This window comes from Ursus maritimus (assembly GCF_017311325.1).
Source record: "Ursus maritimus isolate PB19 chromosome X unlocalized genomic scaffold, ASM1731132v1 scaffold_X1, whole genome shotgun sequence".
NCBI classification, from domain to species: Eukaryota; Metazoa; Chordata; class Mammalia; order Carnivora; family Ursidae; genus Ursus; species Ursus maritimus.
This window is the reverse complement of record NW_024423319.1, coordinates 99,019,342-99,043,952: the sequence shown is the minus strand read 5'-3', so window position 1 is coordinate 99,043,952 and position 24,611 is coordinate 99,019,342. Positions and strand designations below refer to the sequence as shown.

Genomic DNA, 24,611 nt, shown 5'->3' with positions numbered 1-24,611 from the left:
TAGGGATTACTTGAAATAAAAAGAAATAAGCCATGCCATATGGTGGGAGCAGTGGAAGGAAATTGGACTGTTTAGCTTACACAGGGGAAGACCTGGGGAACAAGAGAGCTACCTCAAGTTTGTGAAAGACTCGCATGTATGTAGAAGACATATTAACCTTACTCCATGTATCTCCAAGCCTGTAGCTAAGAGCTATATGTGAAAGCTACAAGGAAGACAACTTTTTTTTTTAATAACAAAGTTGTGAATAAAGATTGGTCTGCCTCGAGAGAGGTAGTGAGTATTTTGTCACTAGAAGTGCTGTCTGAATGGTCACATGATGAATGGTTTTGGGGGGATTTAAGCGGAAGACCTGTTACTGATTATATAACCTTTAAAGTCGGTCCTCATCTTACATTCTGAGAGAGTTCGATCCTTCAGGCCAGTGTGTTCAACCGAGGCTGCATGATAGAATCACTTGGGGAGTTTTAAAGAAAAATACTAATGTTCAGATCCTACCCCAGTCTGTTAAATTGGAATGTTTGGGTCATGGCCTGGGCATTGAGACTGTTTTTAAAAGCTCTCTGGTTGCTTCTAATGTACAGCCAAGTCCGAGAACCTCTGATTTAGCTGAATCAAGCTGAATTGAATAAAATGGTATGGATTAGTATTTTACTTAGAAGAACTATAACTGCAGCGTTGGAGTTGTGTGAAGGTCAGCACAATGTAAATGTCATCACATACTGTATTTATGCCTGGTTCAAATTCCGATGTCTTAGAACATATTCCAATACGGGAACAAAATAATTTCTGAAGAACCACAGCAGGAGGTTGCCCAGAGTGAAGGATTTTATCTGTAGCTGTTTTTTTTTTATTATGTTCAGTTAGCCACCATATAGTACATACGTAGTCTTTGTTGTACTGTTCAAGGATTCATTAGTTACGTATAACACCCAGTGCGCATCACCACACGTGCCCTCCTTAATACCATCACCCAGCTACCCCATCCCCCCCCCCGAAACCCTCAGTTTGTTTCCCGGAGTCCAGAGTCTCTCACGGTTTGTCTCCCTCTCTGATTTCCCCCCCTTCAGTTCTCCTTCCCTTCCCCAATGGTCCTCTGTGCTATTTTCTCAAAGGGCAGGCACGCGCACCCAGAGGGAAATTTTACCTATGGCAATTCGTAAATAAATGGATGAGGTGATTATTGGTCTCCATAGAATAATAATCGAGTATTGTAAATTTGGAATTAGTGCATTCCCTTTTTTATGGGGTAACCTGAGCGCCTTTCATTTGGCTATTGATCTGGGTCCATGTTGTCGTGTGCCCGTGGTGGAGCGGGAAGCAATCTTGCAGAAATAGAAAGAAGCACTTGACAGTGGCTGTTTACTTTTCTCAGAGCTGCTCACAGACAGTATATTGAATACCACTACAAAAGTGCCAAATATTTTTTCGAATTGTTACGTTTAGTTATGCCTGTAAAAAAAAAAAAAACACATGACAACTATTCTCCTGAAGTAGTTTTCTGCTTGTTTAATTTGTATTCCCTTCTGTTTAATCTTCTCTTTCAAGCTATTGGTGTCAGTAACCAGAGGGAAACCACTGTAGTCTGGGACAAGTTAACTGGAGAGCCTCTCTACAATGCTGTGGGTAAGCTGTTGTTCATGGAGGCCAAACACACGGCCTTTGTCCACTTGCACACATTGGCACCCTGAAACGTCTGGCTGAGATCGCATGCAGTCGTGTTTCCTGTACTCAGATGGGATGGCCAGAATAGTTCTCTAAGAAGTTAGTTGTCCTATATTTACCATCTTCAGGTGTTTATTCACATCTCGAATTAAGTCTTTCTCTTGCGTTCTCGTTTTCCTGATTATTTGTATTATGCGATTGGTTCAGTGTTGCCACAACTGTTTCGTAGTCCCTGCTGTTTCTGACATCTAAAAGAGATCTCACCTTCTCCCTTCAAAAATCAAAATTATGCATGTTCATAGTCATCTGTCTATAAAGTACTTAGGTACTTGTTCTTCCCATCTAGTAATTTGAATTGACTTATCTGAGGTTATGAAAATAAAATTCTCAACATTTTAGCTCCTTCTGCTACACATGTGGCTATTTCAGCAGGGGTTCAAAAACTCAAAATTGCAAATACACTAACATTAGGTATCACATCTTCCTTAAATGTAAATGACCATGAGTATAATGTGGCATATCTTCGCACGTGACATTTGGGCGCTAATGACACTGTCAGTTGCTAAAAGGAAAATTTTGTTGTAAATATACAGTCGCTAACATGTACCATTCTATTCACAAATAGCAAAATGCAAGTTTTTGTCAATAAAATACCAGGTTGTCAGGTGGGGAATGGAGGCAGAAATTGTCAGAGATGGGATGATTTCTAGAGTGAGCTATTTTTACTTGATAGTTATTTTAGTATAGTTACTTTAGTGTAGTGATTGGAAGAAAGTGATATTCAAGCAGAAAATATACTAAAACGATGCCTTGTAAGAGTAGCATGAAACCTTTGGAAATAATCTTTATAAAAAATTAAGGTATTTAATGTTATTGTGTCATCAGAGACCATTTAGTATGTCTTCTGTACTTGCAATAAAAAATTAAAGACTCATAAAATGTCAAAGAATTGCAACCATAGGTCCTGTTACACAAAAGTACGTGTTTTAAATCTTTATTTAGTTCTCATTCTCATGAGCAAATCATTTTGAAAACAAGTAAAGCAGGATATTACAATTTTAATAACTGATACGTAGCAGGTATTCTTTCACGGACCACTATTTGCCAACTTCTTGAACTAGTTTAAGGTTTTACTTTTTTTCCCTTAGGGAAAAGGAAGGACCCTCTCAAAGGAACCAGAAAGTTCCTGTTAAACTCTAAACTTTGAATTGTAAAAATGCAACTTTGGACTTTGAGTTGTCATTTTAAAATAATGCAAGTAGGTTAGTTCAAGTTATACTTAAAGTAAAAGATTTAAGTAAATATTTTACCAGAAATATTTTCTTTTCTGATGGCTTATGTACTCATCTCCTTTTCTTCTACCTTTGTCCCTCTGTGCCCCATCCTATGTGCTTTTCGTATTAATTTCTACTGCGTCTATGGGACATGAAGAACTTTTTTCAGTACCGAACCATGCCCATCATGTCTTGAGAACCTGTTATGCGTTTGGTGCTACACTGGGTGTGTTATAGAGGAGATGAGTTACTGGCCAGTTTCATAAACACTTTGTAATCTAGTTTTGGTAAGAGACTAACACAAAATTAGAGTATTGTTGATACACTATGCTGCTAAAATGAATAGGAATTAGAGCAAGTACATGTTAGCATGGATTTTGAATTTGGGGCATACCTTTGGGGGAGCTTGAACTCCATCTTAGGCTTGAAGAATGTGTTGGATTACATAAGAAAAGGGAAAATTGAAGGCTAGTGTGAACAAGCTGTGAAAGTGAAAATGCCTGCACATATTTCACCGAAGAGTGAAGAGACTGAATAGACTCGTGGATAGGATGACTTATTTATTAATAGAACTAGCAGGGATGATAATGCTCAACAAGTGCTGACGTTACTGGGTACGGTGGATTGTGCTAAACACTTTGCCCATATTATTTCATCTCAATGACCCCGAAGCAGGTTTTACTTGCCTTATCTTATAAATGAGTTCCGGGGGCGGGGAGGGGACAGCTATACAACTTTGCCCAACGCCATATAGCTGTAAGTAGAGGTAAACCCACAGTTTGAACATAAACCTCTCCAAGCCCAAAGCCTGTGTTCTCCTTTGGATAAAAAGGGGTTGGTGAGCATATAGGGGCACAGAAAGCCGTGCACTGGGTAACATGGGACAAAATGAGTAATAAACGAGAGTTTACCTTCCCATATGGTGGAATGGGTTGTTTCGAATGCGCCTGTCTACTGAGAACAGCTCGAGAAGTTGTACAAAACAAAATAAAACTGTCTGAGGGACTGGAAGGCTACCAAGGCAGTGAGGAATTGTGGGACCAAGATCCAGGAGGAAGGAAAGCCCAGAGAGATAAGCCTGGCATTTGGTGCTGCTTACTCTGTAAAAGTACTTGTCCATTCTAAGGGGCGTACCTGAGACTAAGCAGCATTTTCATAGGTTCGTGGAAAGAGGGAGGCAAAAGGTAGTCAGGCTGCCAGGGGTAGAGATGAATGTGGGCAAAATCCTAGACTTTTGATTGCGACTATGAAGGGCCAACCCTAGAAGTGAGGTAAACTGGGAATACACTGCCCATCACAGAAGTTAAAGCCCAGATTCAAGTAATTTAAAGCACTGAGTGGATTATGGTGACCTATTCAGAAGTAAAAATGAACGTTTTCTGGAGGAAAATTACCTCTAGTTTTTCACATATGATTTCTAGTTTTCTATTTTAAAAAAACCGAGCATACAAAACAAGACATGACTAAAAACCAACAGAAACAAATAACCGTAGAAACCAACCCATAGGAAATCCCAGTATTAGAGTTATCAAGCTTTAGTCATGATCAACATGTTTAAGGAATTCCTTGACAAGACTGATCACCTTAGCCAAGAGTTAGGAATTTAAAAATAGAAATTCTGGAACTCTATTAAAAACTCAGTTGATGAGTTTTATATCAGATTAGACACAGCTGAAGATGGATTAGTGAACTGGAAGAGAGATCCGAAGTAAACATCCAGACTGGAGCACAGAGAGACAAAGGTTTAGAAAACGGAAAAGAATCTGGGAGAAAGATGGGAGAAGGTGAGGAGGTCTAACATATTTGTAATTGAAGTCCTAGGAGAAAAGGAAAGAGAAATGATAAGGTTTTTCAAAATTGATGAAAGATATCACAGATTCAAGAAGCACTGTGATTCCCAGGCAAGATCAATACACAGAAAGCCATATGTAAACATATGCGGAGACCTGAAGATAAAAAGAAAAATTTTTACTTAGCCGGGGGATATGACCTTCAAGAGAGCCACACTGGCATTCAGTTGATTTTTTTTAAAAAAGATTTTGTTTATTTATTTGACAGAGAGAGAGTACAAGTGGGAGGAGAACAGGCAGAGGGAAAGGTGCCCTCAGTTGATTTTTCAATGGAAACAAAGTAAGTCAGAATATAATAGAATGAAACCTCTGAAGTGCTAAATGAACGTAACTTCCATCTAGGATTCTATACCTGTGAAATATTCTTAAGTAATTAAGGTGAAATATATAGGCAAAGACAAACAAAACCTGAATTTTGATGGCATAAAACCATTAATATCTTATGATGTTCAAAATCTTTTAGGAATTAAAATATGCAACAATGGTTGTACATGAAAGGAATTTGGGGTAGACGAGTCTAAGCTGTTTTGAGGTCCTTGTATTGTCAAGGATGCATGTTGTAATAATCTCCAGGGTACGCAATGAGAATAAAATAGTGTATAATTAACAAGCTTATAAAGGGGGAATATTGAATGATTTTTTTTTAAAAAGGCAAAAAAGGAAAGTAAAAGGAATGTGAAACAGGAAGGAAGCGCAAATAGAAGGCATTTAAATCCAAATATGTAAGTAAGCATGTTAAAAGGGACGAGATTCGTTTCTCCGCAGTAAAATCTGGCAAAGGTGTCGAGACTGCTAATCAGTGGATGGGATTAGTGCCAAGACAGTGGAGAGAAAGCAAACCGAGAGACCTTTCAGAGGAAAGTCACAACCTGTATGTTTGTAAATCAGATAGGGCATAAAGATGAGGAGTAGGGGGAACAGGGCTGCAAGATTTTCAGCCTCAGATAACGGAAGGAAATGAAGATTTAAGGGGTGTCAGCCCGGGAGGAAAATGGCTTGCTTCTTTGAACAAGGTGAGTATTGGACTTGTAAAGCTCATTTCTGGGCGATTAGGTTTGGTGCTCTTGTAGAAAGAGATTGTTCAAATGTAAGATGGAGACTCAAAGTCGGTACCAGCGAGGTAAGAGTCTCAGTTTATTAAAGATGACTTCACTGTAGGAATGAATGTAAATTATTCCACAAAAGTTCCAGTGCTCTTCTGTGTACAAGTTCTGTGATAAGCCCTAGGCAAGCTAGTGACGAACCAGGCGAACACCGTGCTTACCTTTGTGACTCAGAAGGCTAAGGAGAGGAATCTGGAAGTGAAAAAGAGGAGAGAGAAGGAGTAATTAGCTGAGAAGGGAAGCTACTCGGTCATGACAAAGATTGATTCTGCCTCCAATTTTATGTCACCCAGGAAAACGCTCAGGTGTCATATCTCCGTGCAAGTCTCAGTTGAGAATATGAACATAATATTAAATCTTCAGCAGCTTTCTCTTAACACAGGGTGGGATTGGTGGAAACAATCAGATTTTCACTTGTCTCTGAGCTTTGTCTTTGTATCACAGTCTGTGGGTTTTATTCTCTCTCTCTCTCTCTCTCTCTCTCTCTCCTCTCTCTTTGTCTTATAAATCTATCACTCTAGGCCTGTCCTCTTCATCTCTCTCTTTACTTACTCAATTATGTAACTGATGAGCAGTGTTTGTTATAGACAAGCCAACGAGAGGAACAGTCTACACTCCTCTTTTTTAAAAATTGCTTTTTTATGTGGCCTTCTGGTTTATGGCCCAGGGGTCCTTAATAAGCCATCAACTTACTCACCTCGCAGTACCCGTCCTGTTAGTGGACCTGAAATGCATTTGATGAAGAAGTTGAAGACTGAGAAAGGCTGTTTTTCTTGCTTACACATAAAGTTGTGTGTGTTTACTGATGTCTTTTGTAATACATACACTTACAAGCACAGAAAAAAAGTTTAAATCAGTCCATCCAGGCACAGATGGCCTGTTTCATATAGTTTGAGAATGTATGTGTTAATTGTGTGGGAAGCGAGGTAATCCTTGGTGTGGTACCTAAAATAGAGCAGTGTCACTTGGCATCACTGCTTTGGAGTCACTGTGCCATGATGCAGCCGTTGACTCTGATGGCCTCCCGGCTGGATTGCAGAAGCTTTGTGGCCCTGGGTCCTTTGGCTGCTCTCGCCTGTCTTCACTCATCCTTGCCCCCGTGGTGGTGCTTTTCTCTCTCCCTCTTAGCATTCCCTTCATCAATATTCTTCTTTTTAAGATTTTATTTATTTATTTGTCAAGAAAGAGAGAGAGCGCGCGCGTGCGCACAAACAGGGGAAGAGGCAGGTTCCCTGCTGAGCAGGGAGCCTGACTGGGGACTCGATTCCAGGATCGTGACCTGAGCCACAGGCAGACACTTAACAGACTGAGCCACCCAGGCGCCCCTCCAGGGACTTCCCTCCACCCCAACCGCTGCCATTTTTCTAAGCCTTTTCCTTCCAAAACCAACTTTTATTATTAGGTAAGGTCTGCATACCTTGCTGTCTCCTAAGTATTAGTGAGAGAAAGGTTGGGGTTTACAAATACACAACAGATGAAACCGAGCACAACTACAACTGCACAACCAAGCCCTTCAAACCACCGAAGTGGTAGGGAAAGGGTTGAATCAGTGATGTCTAATATCTTCATGTGCACGTTTCTTGACACCACCAGTGAGACGTTCTGGCCTAAGGAGAATGGCCCACCCACTTCCCTCCTTCTTGGACAGACTTTATCTCTCTCTTACGGTTGATGGGGGTGCATGGCAAGCCTAGCACCATATGACCCTTGCTCCAATAGCTTTCTGTAGAGCACAGTTCATGCTTTAACACAGAAATATTATTCATATTAAAGACTAATATCCAGGGATGCAAGAGTCACTGACTTAAGACCTTTAGTATATGAAAGAAAACCACAGACAAAAATCATTTGTCTCCAATCCATTTTTCTTTATTGAAATGGTATGGCAAACATTTTTTTCTAAGATGTTGGATTTAAAATTTCCTGCGGGGCTCCTTTCTGGCTCAGTCAGTGGAACACGTGACTCTTGATCTTGAGGTTTTAAGTTCGAGTTCCACGTTAGGTGTAGGATTACTTCAAATAAAATGTTCAAAAAAATAAAAATAGGGGCGCCTTGCCTGAGTGACTCATTTGGTTGAGTGTCTGACTCTTGATTTTAGCTCAGGTCATGATCTTAGGGTTGTAGGAGCAAGCCCCACGTCAGGCTCCACGCTCAGCACAGAGTCTGCTTGTCCCTCTCTTTCTCTCTCTGCTCCTCTTCCCTCTCTCTCTCGCTCTCTCTCCCTCTCTCTCCCTCTCTCAAATAAATAAATAAAATCTTTAAAAAAAAAATAAAGTGCCCCATGACATATAACTGTTTCTGCAGAGTGTTGTGGTTGTAAACATTGATCATCCTCTTTGCCTTTTTTACTTTTTATGTACTGGTTAACCCTGGGCCAGTGATCAGACCTGTGTAATCATTTGTCAAGATCTGAAGGAAACTTGCGCTCAATTTTTTTGACCTTTTCTGAGGCTGAGTTGTATTTCAGAGTATCAGCATGAAAGAAAACCGTAGGGGTGCCGGTTGGCTCAGTTGTTAAGCGTCTGCCTTCGGCTCAGGGCGTGATCCCGGCGTTCTGGGATTGAGCCCCGCATCAGGCTCCTCTGCTGGGAGCCTGCTTCTTCCTCTCCCACTCCCCCTGCTTGTGTTCCCTCTCTCGCTGGCTATCTCTCTCTCTGTCAAATAAATAAATAAAATCTTAAAAAAAAAAGAAAGAAAACCATAAATGACAAGCTACCTGAAACTTGGAAGCACACTTGTCTTTAAACAACTAAAGTGTGGTTTTGTTTTTATTGTTTTGCTTTGGAAAGGAGCAGATTTTTTTACTTTTGTAAGACCTAGAATATTCAGCTTGATCAAGATATACTTAATTTCTCCGTACTTCAAGTCCTTTATCACAAGATTCTTTGAATGTCTTTTATTTCCTTCAGTCCAGAGTAAAAAAATTCTGTGTATTTGGCAGTTAATGAATTCTTCAACTCTGGCCGATTTAAAAAGAAACTGAATTTGATTTCACCCTTGAGGTTTCAGATCTTTAATATTTCTTTATATTTCATTTTAAGACTTTGAATTCATTCTGGCTTACCTGCGTCGTTGGGGTTTCATGCTGGATTCAGACTCTGGGTTCAAATCCTGGCTTTTCCACTTATTACCATTCTGTGCCTGTTCCCTCAACAGTTAAAGTGGAGACATTGAAAGTGTGGACCTCCTAGGCATGAGGTAAAACTAAGTGAGTTAATACAGGTAGAGTACTTAGAGTGCCTAGCAGAAGAGAAGGCTTCAGTGAGTGTTAGCACGGCCAGTCTTCCGAATTGGCTGATGGTCTTTTTAATCCAGGAATGCCAAATGGAATGATTGGTTTATACATGACAGGTGTTCTAGGAGAAATGCAGAGCTTACCTGGGTCACACACACTTGTCTGAGTCATTGGCATTCTGGCATTTACACATCTAAGAGCTGAAATAGTTTTCAGTCCCCACACTGTGGCATATATGTTTTAAATCACCCCCCTCCCTAACTCTCCATTTTTCTTTTGGCCCCATGTGATTTCTGAAAATGTCATCAGGTGAGGGACAGTCATCCATTATAGTCTTTTCTCCTTTGCAAGTGGCCTCTTACCCAGCTTAATTAATAGCTTAACTTTTGGCAAGTGATAACACGTAGCAATTAAATCTGGTTGACTATTATTCAGTCTCTGTGGGGGAAGCAAGCTGAGAACACTTTGTATCACTGTCAGCAGTCCTTGCTTCTGGTGTGCGCCGGGACCTGGGGCCTCGCCTCCGTCTCCCTTCCCGGCAGCCCCGTAGCTGCTCACAGTCAGCCCTTCCAGAGGAGCCATGTTCTGTGCCTTCGCTTCTAGTCCGCTGAAAATAATTCCCACTATTTCTGGTGAACTTTAAACTTTTTTCTTAGGTACTATTCCCTTCTTTTGTTCTGACTAACCAAAACGGATACAAAACTTCTAAATATTCTCAAAATCATTTCTTCCCCTGTACTGTACTACGTCACCAGACTGGCACTGGTCTGTGGCGTTGAGGTGACTGCATTTCTCTTCGCTCTTAAAACTTTGTGTTTCAGACCAGACTAAATCTAACGGACCTATATTGGATGTGACTTTATTTAATACAAATGAAAGTTTATCACCTCTTCCAAGTGGGTTTTTTTAAACTTACTCATTTCATGATTTGAACCATTTAAACCAGATTTACTGGGTCTAAATAAGGGACCTGCCTTATAAAAGCAGGCTGCATAGTGTTCTGGACTCCCTAGCATCTGTTTTCCTTCTTATTTTTTTTTCCAAATACTTTGCAACTTAGCAGTTCCCTGCTTCTTCTGGTTGTGGTGGTGGGCTTCACCTCCTGCCACCCTATCGGGGAAGTGCTTTCTTGGGGCCATGACATCCCAGAGCAGCCTTTCCACGTCTTCCTGTAAATGGCCCCAGCCTTCTCAGGAAGGCTCACTCGCTACAGCACACAGCCTTTCTCGATTCACGGGTTGGGTGAGCAGTCAGTCACCAGCTGAGCCACTTTTCTGACCAGAGCGCAGATACGTGGCGAGGTAGGGAAGAGTCATCCTGAAGTAGAAGCATGTATTTACCTGGTCCTTGTCCACGTGGATGAAGTCCACCAAACCAGAGACTGACTGCACTGCCTTCGTTTCCCGTCTACCCCATGTCTCTTCTTTTGCTTTTTCTATGCTCAAATGCGTAGAAATGTTAATTCTGGTGAACTTGCCCAAGGGGGCTACCGTTTTCTAAGTGGTCAACGAGAGAACACAGACCTTGAATCTGACCACCTCTAGCGTGAATTGCCATTATTTCTCCTAATGCTCCAGCCGCTCCAGTTTCTCCTGGCCCTTCAGATCCAGTTGCCGTTGCTCCCTCTGGCTCTTCAGTTCCAGCTGCTGGCACTCCCTCAGGTATTGGTGCTCCGGCTCCTGCTCACCTTCCAGCCTTCCGCCTCAGCCATGATGGGGGAAATTGACCACCGCTGCTGGACGTGGATCTGGCACTTCTTTTGATTGTTCTCGAAAATTACCTCCACAAGGGGCTCGGTCCTCCAGCTTGGGGTCTTCTCTTTGGCTTTTGGTCTCTTTTCCTGCAAATCTAATTCTGCCATCTTAGCTTCTTTAATGAGTTTCCTAATTTTTTTGTTCTTAATTCAATTAATTTTGAGCATTTGTGAATTGTTTGGTAGTGTATCAACCACTGACATTTTTCTCCTTGGCAGTTGTACTAATTCATTCCATGTATTCTAATTGCCTTAAACTCTGGGGGTATAAAAGCAAAGTGAATCTGCCAGCCTTCTGTGATCATGGGGTTATGGCAGGAGTGGGACCACAGAGACCCTCTAGTCCTACTGCCTTATTTTATATTCAGGAAATCTAAGCCACGAAGGATAAAATGACTTGCTTGAGTCACATAGCTTGTTGGTGGCAAAATCAGAAGACCTAGAACTTTGGTCTCCTGATTGCACGTCCGGTGTCTTGATTCATTTTGGTGAGGGGTTGATTTCTGTGGATTCCACTGTGGATACTTGCAAACTCTCAAGTGAGGGGTAAAGTGCCCAGTTACATAAAAGTGGTCATTGGCCAGGAGCAATCAAGTCACAGAGTCACTGGGACTCAGGGGAGCCACCTGGTCATCAGTTTGTCTGTCATTTGATTTTTAAAGAAACAGCTGGAACAAATTCCATATCTTAAAGATCATGCCCTAGAAAAAAGCTTCTGAAGTTCTAGTATATAATACTGAATAACTTGGGTGCTTATAACAAAAGTAGAAAGACTCAGGCCTTCCTTGCCTAGACCTGCAACCAGAATCCTGCAAGGTAGGGCTTGGAATGTGTGATTTCCAATTTATCCAGGGGATTCCGGTGTGCTTTCTGGGTAAGGACCGCTGCTGTGGAGTCCAGCAGTGTTTGTTAAAAGGCGAGCTCCTATTTAAAAGGCGTATTTCTGGGCTCCCTCCCTGGACCTACTTACTGGCCTAGAATTTCAGGGAATGGGGTCCATCTTTAAGCTCCCTAGTGATTATTTATATTAAAATACAGAAAAACCCCGACCTAAGAGGCTTTGGGTCACTAAACAGCCCAGAACAATGACTTTCAGGTCCTTTGTTCATGACCCTTGATGAGAAATATGTTTTACATCATGATTCATCAAACTCACATAACTAAAAAGTTTTACAAGTCTGTACTTACTTTACTGAGTTCAGTGAACTCTGTTATTTTCCATCCTAATCCGTCTTATTTCATTTTTTCAGAGTAGGTAGTCGAAACGCACTCAAATGTTTGTAAGCCCCCAGCCTGTTGTAGCTCGAAACACTGAGAACTGAGATATGTTTGTTAATTCTACCTGTCACAGACTTCTCTCTTGTTAACAGCTGCGGGGGTTGCCTACGAGGGAGGTCACAGTCATGCAAAACGGCCCCTCTGTAAAAGTGGACTGCCTTGGTGCCCTGGACAGGGGAGTTCTTGCCAACTCCGTGCTGCTGCTGCTAATGGCTTATATCAATCACAGTGCAAGGACTAGAACACTCAACCCTAACTCAATAAAGTGAAAAATCTAAAAAAAAAAGTAATTCTTTTGTTCAAGGAACCGGCAATGCAACAGTAGCTTAGTTCAGGTGCTGTTTGATTCTAGACTCAGACAGCATGACCTGGATTCCCCCGCAAGCCTTCTGGGATGGCTCCAGATGTGGCCAGTTCAGCTCTCTCTTCACGGGGGCAGCAGGCTGAGCCCCACACGGCCTCGTGGCGCTGAGGAGAGGGGCTCTGGCAGACTGAGCACAAATGTCCGTGGGGCTGATGAGACCACACGCTGTCTACTGAACCAGTCACGGGGATCGGGACGTGGTCCTGGAGCTGGGGGGTTAGGGTCCAGCCTCTGGCAAACCTCATGGCTGAGAAGGAGGAGAGCATGAAGGGAAGTTGAGATGCGGTTCCAGGAGCAAGAGGGATACGTGGCGCGCAGCAAATGCAGATGTGCGCTGCAGGCCACGCCTTCCCCTGGTGTTCCTCTCTGCCTCCTGTTTCCTCGGGTGTGATGAGCCTTTTCTCGCGGCTTTTCGCACCCGCAGAAACCAGCCTGTTGCCCTGAAGTAGCCACCTGCCAGCATCAAGCTCAGGCAGCCCTCGGGGGAAATGACAGTTCAAGGAATTAGAAAGAACTGATTAAAATTCACTACGGGAAGGCACGGGTTTTTAAATGGAGAGAGAGGAATAGCCTAAAGGGCGAGCCCAACGATGCAGTGACGTGCCCGCATTCACGTGTGGAGGGGGCAAGACCGAGTTCGCTTCCCCGGTGCCCTTGAACTAAACTACAGGCCTGAGGCTTTCCAGGAGGCGTCTGAGCGCAGTCAGTGCCTAAAAATACCAAGTGACGCGAACAGATGGAAAGTGATAGAAGTTAAGTACAAAACTTAAATCTGGCAAGGAACACCCAGCTGACCTGTCGGTTACCTTTCACAGTTGCTTTCCGTGCTATGTGGCACCTTCTCTTTCTCAGGCCTTCTGTCCCGAAGCAGAACAGAAATATTTTCTACTAGAGGATCCGAAAGCGGATGATACTTACTTAGTGTAAATAATGTTGATCTCTTAAAATAGATTTTTTACAATCCAGCATGGAGCAAGAATGGTGACCTTTAAACAGTTCTTTTAACAATTCTGGCATCTAGCCTGCTTTTGAAATGGAAGCATTTACTGTACAGAAGCCTTTCATAGGGGAGAGACTGAAGCTTACTTTTTCCTTCAATAAATAGTACCAGGTTCTCTGCTTTGTCACAAATTGCTCCCAAGTTTTAGAAGATACCTGCTTTCTACCCGGTACGGTGATCCCGAGCGGTGTCTCATGCCCTGGCAGCTGGCCTGCTGAGCATTTACATTTTCTCTGTACTCCTGTGTTCTTAGGAACTTCTTATCCAAAATATTGTTTCATTGTGGTTTTTTTCCTATCAAAAGGATACAAAATAAGTGCCCTCAGGTTTGTATTGTTCTTCTAACTTGGTCTGTAATTTTGCACAAAGGCTTTAAATTCTTCCTCATAAATTTATTCTTTTTTCTAACAATATGCCCATTCATTTCTAATTTTCTAATTTCAATCTTTTGAAAGCTCTAGCATTTTAATTGCTTATGGAAACTAATCAGTCTCCTATCCTTGACAGTGATTTCATGAAGATCTGAATTTTTAAATGAAGTTTTTCATATATGTTATTATATTTTGGTCTATAGTGTGGCTTGATCTAAGAACCCAGTCTACCGTTGAGAATCTTAGTAAAAGAATTCCAGGAAATAATAACTTTGTCAAGGTAAGAGATCTCTTCAAAAGTATACTGTAAGAATGCTTGTTTTAAAAAAAAGTTATAGAGATTTCACCTGAAAGATGATTCAGGCCTTACACCCTATTGCACAATAGTTATTTGATATGTTTTATAAACTCTTTCTCCGCAGACAGTTGAGGACAACTCAAGTATTTACCTTTCCGTCTTCTTGCCCTATGGGGGATTAGAGGATTCATAGTCTCAGCTTGATAGGCCGGAGGGGATTATAAAGTGTCCCAGTGGCTAAACCATTCTCCCTCTTGTTTTCTACTGTCAAAAAAAGTTCTGGAGGCATTTGAGCTTTTAGGCGTCTGGATTCAGGGAGAGAAATTAAAAGTCACTCCAGCTCCTCACTGAACTCCTGCCACTTTCTTCCTAGGAAGGAGGCTGATAAAAAGTGCCTAAATTTCAGTCCACATGTAGAGCTCTTTTGGGTTAAATGAAAGGGAGAGAGAATTTTTGAAACAGGCAAGGTATGTTTCTTATCAAGGTCAAGATCCACTTCTCCTAGCATCCAAAGGAAGTTCTGTTTTCTTGGCATATCCCCTTCATATTTGTCAGTGGGACTCTTAGAACAGTGGTTCTTGGTTCTGAAACTAGGGTTCAAATCCCATGAATCGTAGCAATTGAACAAACCATTCCCTACTCTCACCCCCCGCCCCCGAATAACTTCAGGCTAGTCCTGAACATACCCTTACCCATTTCCTATGCTGTTCCTCTTTGTCACCACGCCCAATCCTCACCGCCACCTCCAGCTGCACTTTGTTTCAAGTGATGCATGTTTTTCTCTTCAGTGCCATTTTAGGCAACTTTTACACTTGCTACCTAAATCATTAAAATGAGGTATTATCGACTACCTCACTGTTGGCTTTGTGGAATGACCTTTGGTCCTTCAAGTCAAAGAGGAATAATCCCATAAATTATTTCCTCTCATTATTTTTGAGTATCAATCTTACTTTTTTTCTAAGAAAGCTAGAAAACCATGAGTTAAGAGTCATAACTTACAGGGTGCATTAAATTATGAAATGGTTTGGTGTGAATTTTCTTACCAAACATATCCATAGCAGATAAGAAGGAAAATGGTATCACTTTCTGTAGTTAGGTAATAAATCAGGAGACTAAGGATTAGGGGAAGGGAAAGATAGTTGCATTATTTTGATGTATGAATCTTCTTAACCACTTTCATCAGCCCTTATAAATGTATTTGGTATTTAATATACTAACAAAATTGGGTCTGATCCATTCTCAAGGAAGATTGATTAGCCCATACGTGTTTTGTATTTACCATTTATCCTTTATTCAGTATACCCTCCCTTTGTTTAATGTACTCACTGAGTTTTTAGGCAACCACTTTCTTATATAGAGTGACTCAGTGTTGTTTTCATCTGGCATGTCCTTTATTCTCCATTCATTTTATATTGTGTTATTTGAATATGTATGTGTATATGTATATATTATTTATATTTTTTACACATATATGTATATTGTTATTAAGTCTTATATGTTTTAAAACAAAATTTTCTGGTTATGGTTTGATATACTCTCTGATCTTTAATAGTTTCAAATATCACTTTCATGAAATATAAAATGAAAAGGCAGAGTTTCAGACTAGGTCCTGCATGTAATACACACCACAAAAGCTAACATCTACGTGTTCACTCTAGATTACAGGGTGTTGTGTCATTTAATTTTCTCTTTACCTTGCAACGTGGATGCTCTTTGAACTGCAAACATATCACGCTGATCTTTGTTCATAAACATGCTTTCCTGTGCCATAACATAGGAAAATTATTTTTATCCATAATACGATGGGATTGACTTTAGGGCCATTGAATATTTTGTGATTTGTTGAGTTTCTTGGTTTGGTGTTTTATTTTTTAAACTGTTGGGAACTTAATTTGCTGGTTGAATTTCATAACTGTGTTTAGTCCAAGACAGGCCTTCCACTTAGCACTTACTTCAGTGCAGTGAAACTTCGTTGGCTCCTTGACAATGTGAGAAAAGTTCAAAGGGCTGTTGAAGAAGATAGAGCTCTTTTTGGGACCATCGATTCATGGCTTATTTGGGTACGTTTAAATATAATGTATGTATGGAGAAAATTTTTCAGAATTTTTTTAGACTGCCTTGCCTACTCTGTATTTTCTACTAAGAGTTCAAACTTTTTAAAAAAATGTTTTACTTATTTATTTCTTTGAGAGAGAGAGAGAGTGCATGTGTGCACGCATGAGCTGGAAGAGGGGCAGAGGGGGAGGGAAAAAGAGAATCTTAAGCAGGCTCCATGCCCAGCATGGAGCTGACGTGGGTTCGATCTCATGACCCTGAGATCATGACCTGAGCTAAAATCAAGAGTTTGTCACTCAACCAACTAAGCCATCCAGGTGCTCCGAGTTCAGATTTTTTAGTTAGCAAAATTATTAAGAAAAGCCACTCAAACTATGGACTCTGGGAAACAAATTGAGGGCTTCAGAGGGGAGGGGGGTGGGGAATTGGGATAGGCCAGTGATGGGTATTAAGGAGGGCACATATTGCATGGAGCACTGGGTGTTATACGTAAATAATGAATCATGGAACACTACATCAAAAACTAAGGATGTACTGTATGGTGACTAACATAACATAATAAAAAATTATTATTAAAATAAATTTTAAAAAAAGAAAAGCCACTCAAGAGACAGCAGAACATTTCAGCCTCCAATTTAAGAGGCATTTTTGCCTACTTCCTCCTTATTTTTCTTTATTTCCATAAAAATGGAGGGTGATTACCAAAACCACATCTCATATCTATTATCCTTTGGAAAAATAATTTAGGTAATTAATTAGTAATTAGTAATTTAGATAGTCTTTTTCTCTTGCCTATCATATGCTCTTTTCCAGTGGTCATTTCTTAAAAGAAGTAACTATTTAACATAATAGAACACCTATGTGACTTTTATCATTTGCTTTCAGCATTACACAGCTGTCTCTTATTAAGCCGTAATAAGAAAAAAATCATAGGGGGGGCGCCTGGGTGGCACAGCAGTCTGCCTTCGGCTCAGGGCGTGATCCCGGCGTTGTGGGATCGAGCCCCACATCAGGCTCCTCCTCTATGAGCCTGCTTCTTCCTCTCCCACTCCCCCTGCTTGTGTTCCCTCTCTCGCTGGCTGTCTCTATCTCTGTCAAATAAATAAATAAAATCTTTTAAAAAAAAAAAAGAAAAAAATCATAGTGGAATTTCGATGTGTAATCTTTTTGCCTAAGCTGAACACAGATGAGTAGAAACATTTTAGACATTTCCCAGAGTTATCTTAAAAGTGCGTATTCTCTCTCCCCCTTTCTCTTTTTTGTTCTCTGTTATTTTTATTATGGGCATTTTCAAATACACCCAAAAAGAGAGGGAAAAGCGTAATGAACCTCTGCAACAGTGTGCCAGCTACAGCAATCAACTATGGCCAGTCTTGTTTCAACTATACTCACATACTCTTTCTCCCCACAGATAATTGTAAAGCAAATCCCCACACATATAATTTCATTTGTAATTACTTCAGTAAGTATGTGATTATCTTCTTCAACATTCAAGAGAGTTCAGAGGAATATTGTCCCCATTCTCATTTGCCAGATCCACAGAACAGATCTTCCAGAGCCAGTACCAGGAAGCAGTATTTTCCCCACGCCTCCCTGTGCTTGGCCAGGGCACACTGGGCTTGGCGCTCTCTTTGCCCGCAGTTTTCGTGCCTTTCACAGTTGAACTAGTTCTGACAATAGTTCTGACAATCAGTTGCTCGAAACCAGAGTAAGGCCGGGTGTGGCACCTGTGAGCTGCAGGAGGGAGCTCAGTTAGCTGCGGGGTGGGGGACCTACACCCCGGGTGCTGAGATGCCTTTTCTCTACTGTTGTTCCTTCCTCACCTCTTATTGCTCGCACGCAAAAGAAGGCAGCAGTGCTCGAGGGTATTAACACGGGAGAATTTAAAACTCTGCTTTCAGGATACATGCTTGGGTAGGCACAACCCAATGAGAATTGTTATTCCAAAAAACTAAATCACAGAGAAACAGCAGCACAGAGTTCTGTAAGACCCTGAAGAGGCAGACATGCTAATATATTTCACTTTGCCAAATTTAGTAAGACTGACTTTTCCAAAGATAACAGATGAAAGCAAAACTGATTTTTTTTTTTTTTTGGTTTAACCACCAATTTACTAGAAATCTGCTGTCTAATACGGTAGGCAGTTAAGCATGTTTGGCTACTGAGCACTTCAGATATGGCTAGTTTGAATCAAGATGTGCTGTGAGTGTAAAATATATACTGTACTTAAGTAGGTAAAATGTTGGAGCACCTGGCTGGCTCAGTCAGTAGAGCATGCGACTCTTGATCTGGGGGTTGTGAGTTCAAGCCTCATGTTGGGTGTAGAGATTACTTAAAAATTAAAAAAAAATAAATAAACACATAGGTAAGATGTCTCAGTAATAATTTTTTATATTAATAGGATATTTTGGGGGGTGCCTGGTTGGCTTAGCCAGTGGAGCATACAACTATTGATCTCAGGGTTGTAAGTTCAAATCCCATGTTGGATGTAGAGATTACTTAAAAATTTGTTTAAAATAAATCATTAATAAATACAGGATATTTTGGATATATTGGGTTAAATAAAATATATAGTGTTATTAAAATAATTTCACCTGCTTCTTTATACTTTTTAAATGTAGCTACTAGAAAATTTAAAATTATGTATGTAGCTAGCGTATTTCTATTGGACACTGCTGAAAACTAGAAAATTAAATAATTGACCCATTCCATTCTCCTGCTTTATGCACTCTGCTACTGATTATGGCCCTTGATGACATGTAAATTAAATGGCAAATTAGGGGGTGCCTCAATTGGTTGAGCATCTGACTCTTGATTTTGGCTCAGCTCATGATCCCAGGGTCCTGAGATCAAGCCTAGGCTTGGGCTCGCGCTCGGCAGGGAGTCTGCTTGGGGATTCTCTCCCTCTGCCCCTCCCCCTGCTCACATGTTCTCTCTCTCGCTCTCTTCTCTCTCTCTCTCTCTCTCTCTCTCAACTACATAAATAAATCTTCTTAAAAAATGAAAATAAATAAATAGCAAATTAGTACAAATCTAACATGTCCTTTTATTCTGTCTAGAGTTTGACAGGAGGGGCCAATGGAGGTGTCCATTGTACAGATGTAACAAATGCAAGTAGGACAATGCTTTTCAACATTCATTCTCTGGAATGGGATAAAGAGCTCTGCGAGTGAGTTGTGTTTTGCCCTAAGAAGCACTTCCCAATACATTAGCTATTTATAACCTATATCTTTCTATTTTCAGATGTTGATGGAGCACCAAACTTTAATTGTTGATGTTTCAACTATAGTATACAAGTCTATACTGTGTATCCAAAGAAGAGACTATTGTTGGATATATAGCAAACAGGCTAAATTAATTGTCTTGATTAGGAAGATTAGGTTTCTTTAGAAAAGTACTTTGTTTTCTGTGGGCTTATTTTTTATCAGCTTGTATAAAGTTAGAATGATAAATATCCAAACATGCAACTCTGTTCCGCTGGCTTATTCTTTAACTCTGGGCTCAAATACCTCCATTGTTTAATTGCAGTTTACATTTTTGTCTTTAAATACATATAAATGTTTCTAGATATTTATTTAAAATGGTGTTATATACCCAATCTTATCTTACTGTTTTTCAGATTTTTTGAAATTCCGATGAAAATTCTTCCAAATGTCCGGAGTTCTTCTGAGATCTATGGCCTAATGGTAAAAAAAAAAAAAAAAAAAAAAAAAAAATTCATTTAAAAAAAGCTTTACTATTCAGAATTCAAAAGTCAGTTGTGTTACATTTTCTAGTTTGAGAGTTTTGACTTTTCTGTAAGTGTTGATAGTATATAAAATAAGAATTTAGTGCTGTTTAAATAGTTTTATAACTTAAAAATTTTAGAATCCTTCTTACCAGTTGGTTTTATATTTTATAAACTTTAATTGGCTTTTATTTGAGTATTCTACTTTTAAAGTATTAATGCAATAATCTAACTACAGAGGGTGTCATGGGACTGTTTGAGCCTGTTTATTCTTTTAATTGAAATAACTTTAGTAGTTGTGGTATGTGCTTATAATTTATAGGAAGGACTCCACATTTTAGTGTTCTTTTTCCTGTTGAATCTCTTTTAATGGCCAAACCATGTTTTTTATATTAGATTCTTTGTCAGCCTGAGCAAAACTTTAGCAAAGAAACTGAAAACAAAGAGTCTGTTTCTGATTTGTGATTGCTAATTAAACTGGTTTCTATAATGGACATTTTACTGTTGCTTTCACTGAAACTGAGAGAAAAAGTGCTTTCAGCAAAACTTGTGCTTAGCATCATTGAGTATCTCTGATTACACATCAGGGATGAAAACCTCCAGGAGGATTTGAACTGGTATTTGAGCACAAAAATCTAGAGTTTATGATAAAATTTAGAATTACGTCTAAGGTCAATTGCAAAAAATATATATATATTGTTTAGGCGTTTCATGACAATTATTGGAAACTGTACTTACAGAGGTAATAATAATAGAGTTGAATACTAAGTGCTCTGGATAAAGCTTGAGCAGAGTTCTTAAATATTTCATTTATAATAAAACCTTTCAAAGCATCATGGAAATTTTTAAGGGAAGCATGGCTCAACTACAATAAAAGTGCTTGGATGACTTCATAGCTGTCTACAGACTGCCTTGGGTCAGAGAAAAAACTTATCCTTGAGAAACAGTTTTAGAGAATGGTTGGAAAAACATTTACTGGCCTAGTATTTTTCTTGCATTTAAAATATTATGCTTCTGTCCTCCTTTTTCCCCCTTGCTGACTATAGAAAATCTCTCATAGCCTGGTGAGTAGGTTGCCCACCAATTATGCTACCCATTCATTTGGAAAAGATACAGTGCATTTCCATTTAGTTTTAGACAAGCAGAAGTCCATTTACTAAGCAGATTTATCCAGAATTTCCATGACCCTCCAAATTGCTATAAGCTCTAGAGAAGCTCTAGGTTCTCTTTAAACTCAGTCACGTCTGTTTAAGTTTCCCATAAGATTGAAAGTGGTATTTCAAAATAAAAGATGAAGCTAGTTTTCCGAAATGAGAAATTCTGATGTTCCCCATGACAAAGTACAGCTGTGATGTGCTTTGGGCTTTGGTGTAACAGGGAAATTAGATGTCGTTTTTAAATGTCCTAAACGCCTATCTTAAATGATACTTGACCAACCTTTTAGACTAGTTAGTTGGAAATGCACTGTCACTTTTTCTGCATGCTTCACCAGAGGGCGTTCCCAGGAACCCTCCAAAGACCCCTCCCTGTGAAGGAAAAGGAGCGCTTTATGTGCCTGAATGCACATTAGTAGATCCTGCTGGTAGCTTGATAATACCTTCAAGTAGTGTCAGCAAAGGCTTCTTTTCGTATTTAAGTATATGAAGATACACAGCCTCTCAGTTTCCTACAGATTCACTTTCAGTTCCTTACGAAGTGTACTCTTCACTTATTATCCAGGTTCAGGTTTCCTAATAGTATATCCAGTCAATAAAAATGGCACGTGTTGAATTAAGCAGAAAGCATGAAAGAAATAAAATAATATCCACCATCTAGGAGATGTTTTCTGTTTTGTACAGGGTTTCCACATATATGCTATTACTTCCTTATCATTGTAGTCATGTGAGGCGGCTTCTATTCTTACCTTACTCTTCTAGATAGGGAAACTAAAGCTCCCAGAGGCTCACAAATGGGAGACCAAGAGGGTGGTCAGTGGAACTACTGGCCCTCTTCCTAGTACATCATACTGCTTCGTGGATCACGTTCCTTCCCCCTAATCCCTTAATACCAGTACAAATTGCTTTTGTATTAGAGTATTTTTTTAAAATGAAGTTTGGTAAAATACACAGCCACTTAAATCTTGTTTTTCTCCCTAGAATTCTAGCCATACTTGACCCAAATAAAAACCACTCTTCATGACCTAAATTAACTCTTGCTTATCTAAACTTAAAGAACGATGTCGACTATGAACATATAATACCCAATACCCAAACGCTCTCGGGTTCTTACTTCTCTTAAGAGCAGTTTGGGTAAGGAAGGATAGTTGGTAAAATACAGCCTTCCAAAATGAGGCCTTTCCATACTGGTTTGACAGCTATTCATATGTTTGTTTTAAAGGATGTGTTAGATTTCCTTATTAACGGCAACGATAACAAAGAGCTATCAGACCTAGGCATTCATGTTATCTGGACTGCATTTTATACATCAAGAAATTGAGGCATAGAGAAGTTTCAGCAGCCTGCTCAGTGGGTTAACACTAACTAACCAAGAGTAGACCCCTCGTCTCCTGACTCCCAGTCCAGTGTATGACGTCCATTCTCCAATGCCATGTGTCTTCTTGTCATTCTAGAAATATGTCTAGTATCTGTCTCTGAACCACATATGTAGTTGAAACACTTGCTTTGTCTTGTCTGCCCACATGCTCTGGCATGTTGCTATTCGTGTTCATTCCTGTTGCAGTTGTGTTAGTAGAGACAATAGTTTGTGATTACTCATAATCCTTTTTTAAAATTTTATTAGAAAGCTGGGGCCTTGGAAGGTGTGCCAATATCTGGGGTAAGTTTCATCTCCCTGCTACCTCCCCAACATTACCTGCTTCCATGTGAGGGGTTTCTTCCTCTATCTTGATCCATCTGCCCCTTCTGAAACTCTGGAGAAAAAGTAAAAGCAGCAAAATTGGCTGATTCTTGTTCTTAGGTGAAACAGTGTGGGCCACTGAGAACCTTTTGACCAAATTCTGACTCTTCCCTCCCATTCCTATGATCTTATAGGGAATATTAGGAAATGGGAAAATGGCCAAATGGAAGCAGTGCAAAAATCAAGACCATTCATTTCTTGATAAATGAAGGAGAAAGAAATCTTATGGCTATTCTAAAAGGGAAAGTAATAATATTGTCTTAGTGTTGTTTATTGTCATTTATGCTTTCAGTGTTTGGGGGACCAGTCTGCTGCATTGGTGGGACAAATGTGCTTCCAGGATGGACAAGCCAAAAATACGTGAGTTTAAGATAAACAGACCCAAAAACCGATAGTGTTTTGTTTGTTTCTCCCTTTGGTGCTTTGAATGAGGAAAATCTGTTGACGTTCATCCAGGCTGAAAATCAGTAGCTTAGGTGTTCCAATAAGTTTTTTGCCATTTAGTTTTCTTTCTCTCCTTCAAATAAAATACATTACACCATATGTAAACACACTGCTAAGGCTTGTAAAGACCTTAATTTATAAACGTCAATACCTTTTCCGTTAAAAAACTAAATTTTGGTTTAAAGGGTTAATGGTTTTGGTTGGGGTTGGGGGGTGGGGAGTGGAGGAGGACAGAGCAGAGGGGAGGAAGAGCCATGATTTAAACTGTTGGAGGCATGCCTGGCTGGCTCAGTCAGTAGAGCATGTGACTCTGATCTCGGGGTTTTGAGTTCAAGCCCCAGGTTGGGTGTAGAGATTACTTTTTAAAAAAATTTGGGGGGCCCCTGGGTGGCTCAGTTGGTTAAGTATCTGCCTTCGGCTCAAGTCATGATCCCAGGGTCCTGGGATCGAGCCCGGAATCGGGCTCCCTGCTCAGTGGGCATCTGTTTCTCCCTGTGCCTCTGGCCCTCAACCCCACCGCCCCCCCAGCCCGTGCTCTCTTTCACTTGCTGTCTTCCTTTCTCTCAAATAATTAAATAAAATCTTTAAAAAAAATTTTTTTATTTAAAACTTTAAAAATGAACCGTATTTCTCAACATACTGTTGCTGCCCTAGTCTTTCTCACTGTAACTGTAAAGTTATATTTTTGTGGGATTTTCAATGCCGTTTTGCTGGCATTGTGCTTTCTCCCCATTACCTGGAGTTTCTCCTTCAGCAAGCAGTAGAAGGAATGATGGAAGTAGAGATTAGGTGCATTTGTTTCCTAATCTTATCTCCTTACTACTCCTACTTGGGGAATCTGTAACAAGCCCCATATCTAAGAGTGATAAGATTTCTTCCATTTCCAGATAAGAAAACAGATGCTCAGAGTGGTTAAGCTAGTAAGTGAAAGAAGCAGTCTCTGCCCCCAGATCCATCTGAGTCGACTTAGCCGGGGCTCTGAACCTCTCTACATTACTGTACCCTGTGTAGGAAAGATTCCCATCGACCAAGCAGAAGACTATCTACATTTATTCTTCACTAGAGGATTTCCTAATTCTCTCAGCAGTGTTAACCTTGTTGATTAAATTCTTCTTTTGTGAATAATGGAATGTCTAACCTTTTGAATGAAATGTTCTTGTGGTCTGGCATGGTCAGCGGTCCTCTGGTGAGAGTGTGACATCACCTGTTAAACATGGCTGCCTTTGAATAAAGGAAAGCATCTGGAGAACGCTTTGTAAGAGTGAGCAAGTCTGTGTCCACTCTGCAGTGATGTGTAT

At 40.2% G+C, this 24,611-nt stretch overlaps 1 protein-coding gene across 6 annotated transcripts in view; it reads left to right on the top strand.

Annotated features, from left to right (window-relative positions):
- The window catches only part of GK (glycerol kinase), a 71,409-nt gene that overhangs the window by 19,188 nt on the left and 27,610 nt on the right, over positions 1–24,611 (top strand). For 2 of the 6 annotated variants that reach the window (XM_040633224.1, XM_040633246.1), the window contains exons 4-12: positions 1,549–1,626; positions 10,706–10,789; positions 14,098–14,174; positions 16,115–16,252; positions 19,307–19,416; positions 19,867–19,933; positions 21,021–21,038; positions 22,753–22,788; positions 23,162–23,229. In XM_040633224.1, coding sequence (XP_040489158.1) covers positions 1,549–1,626; positions 10,706–10,789; positions 14,098–14,174; positions 16,115–16,252; positions 19,307–19,416; positions 19,867–19,933; positions 21,021–21,038; positions 22,753–22,788; positions 23,162–23,229 — 676 coding nt within the window. The remainder of the gene's footprint in view (positions 1–1,548; positions 1,627–10,705; positions 10,790–14,097; positions 14,175–16,114; positions 16,253–19,306; positions 19,417–19,866; positions 19,934–21,020; positions 21,039–22,752; positions 22,789–23,161; positions 23,230–24,611) is intronic. The other 4 variants (XM_040633232.1, XM_040633241.1, XM_040633238.1 and 1 more) reach the window with 4 other exon arrangements.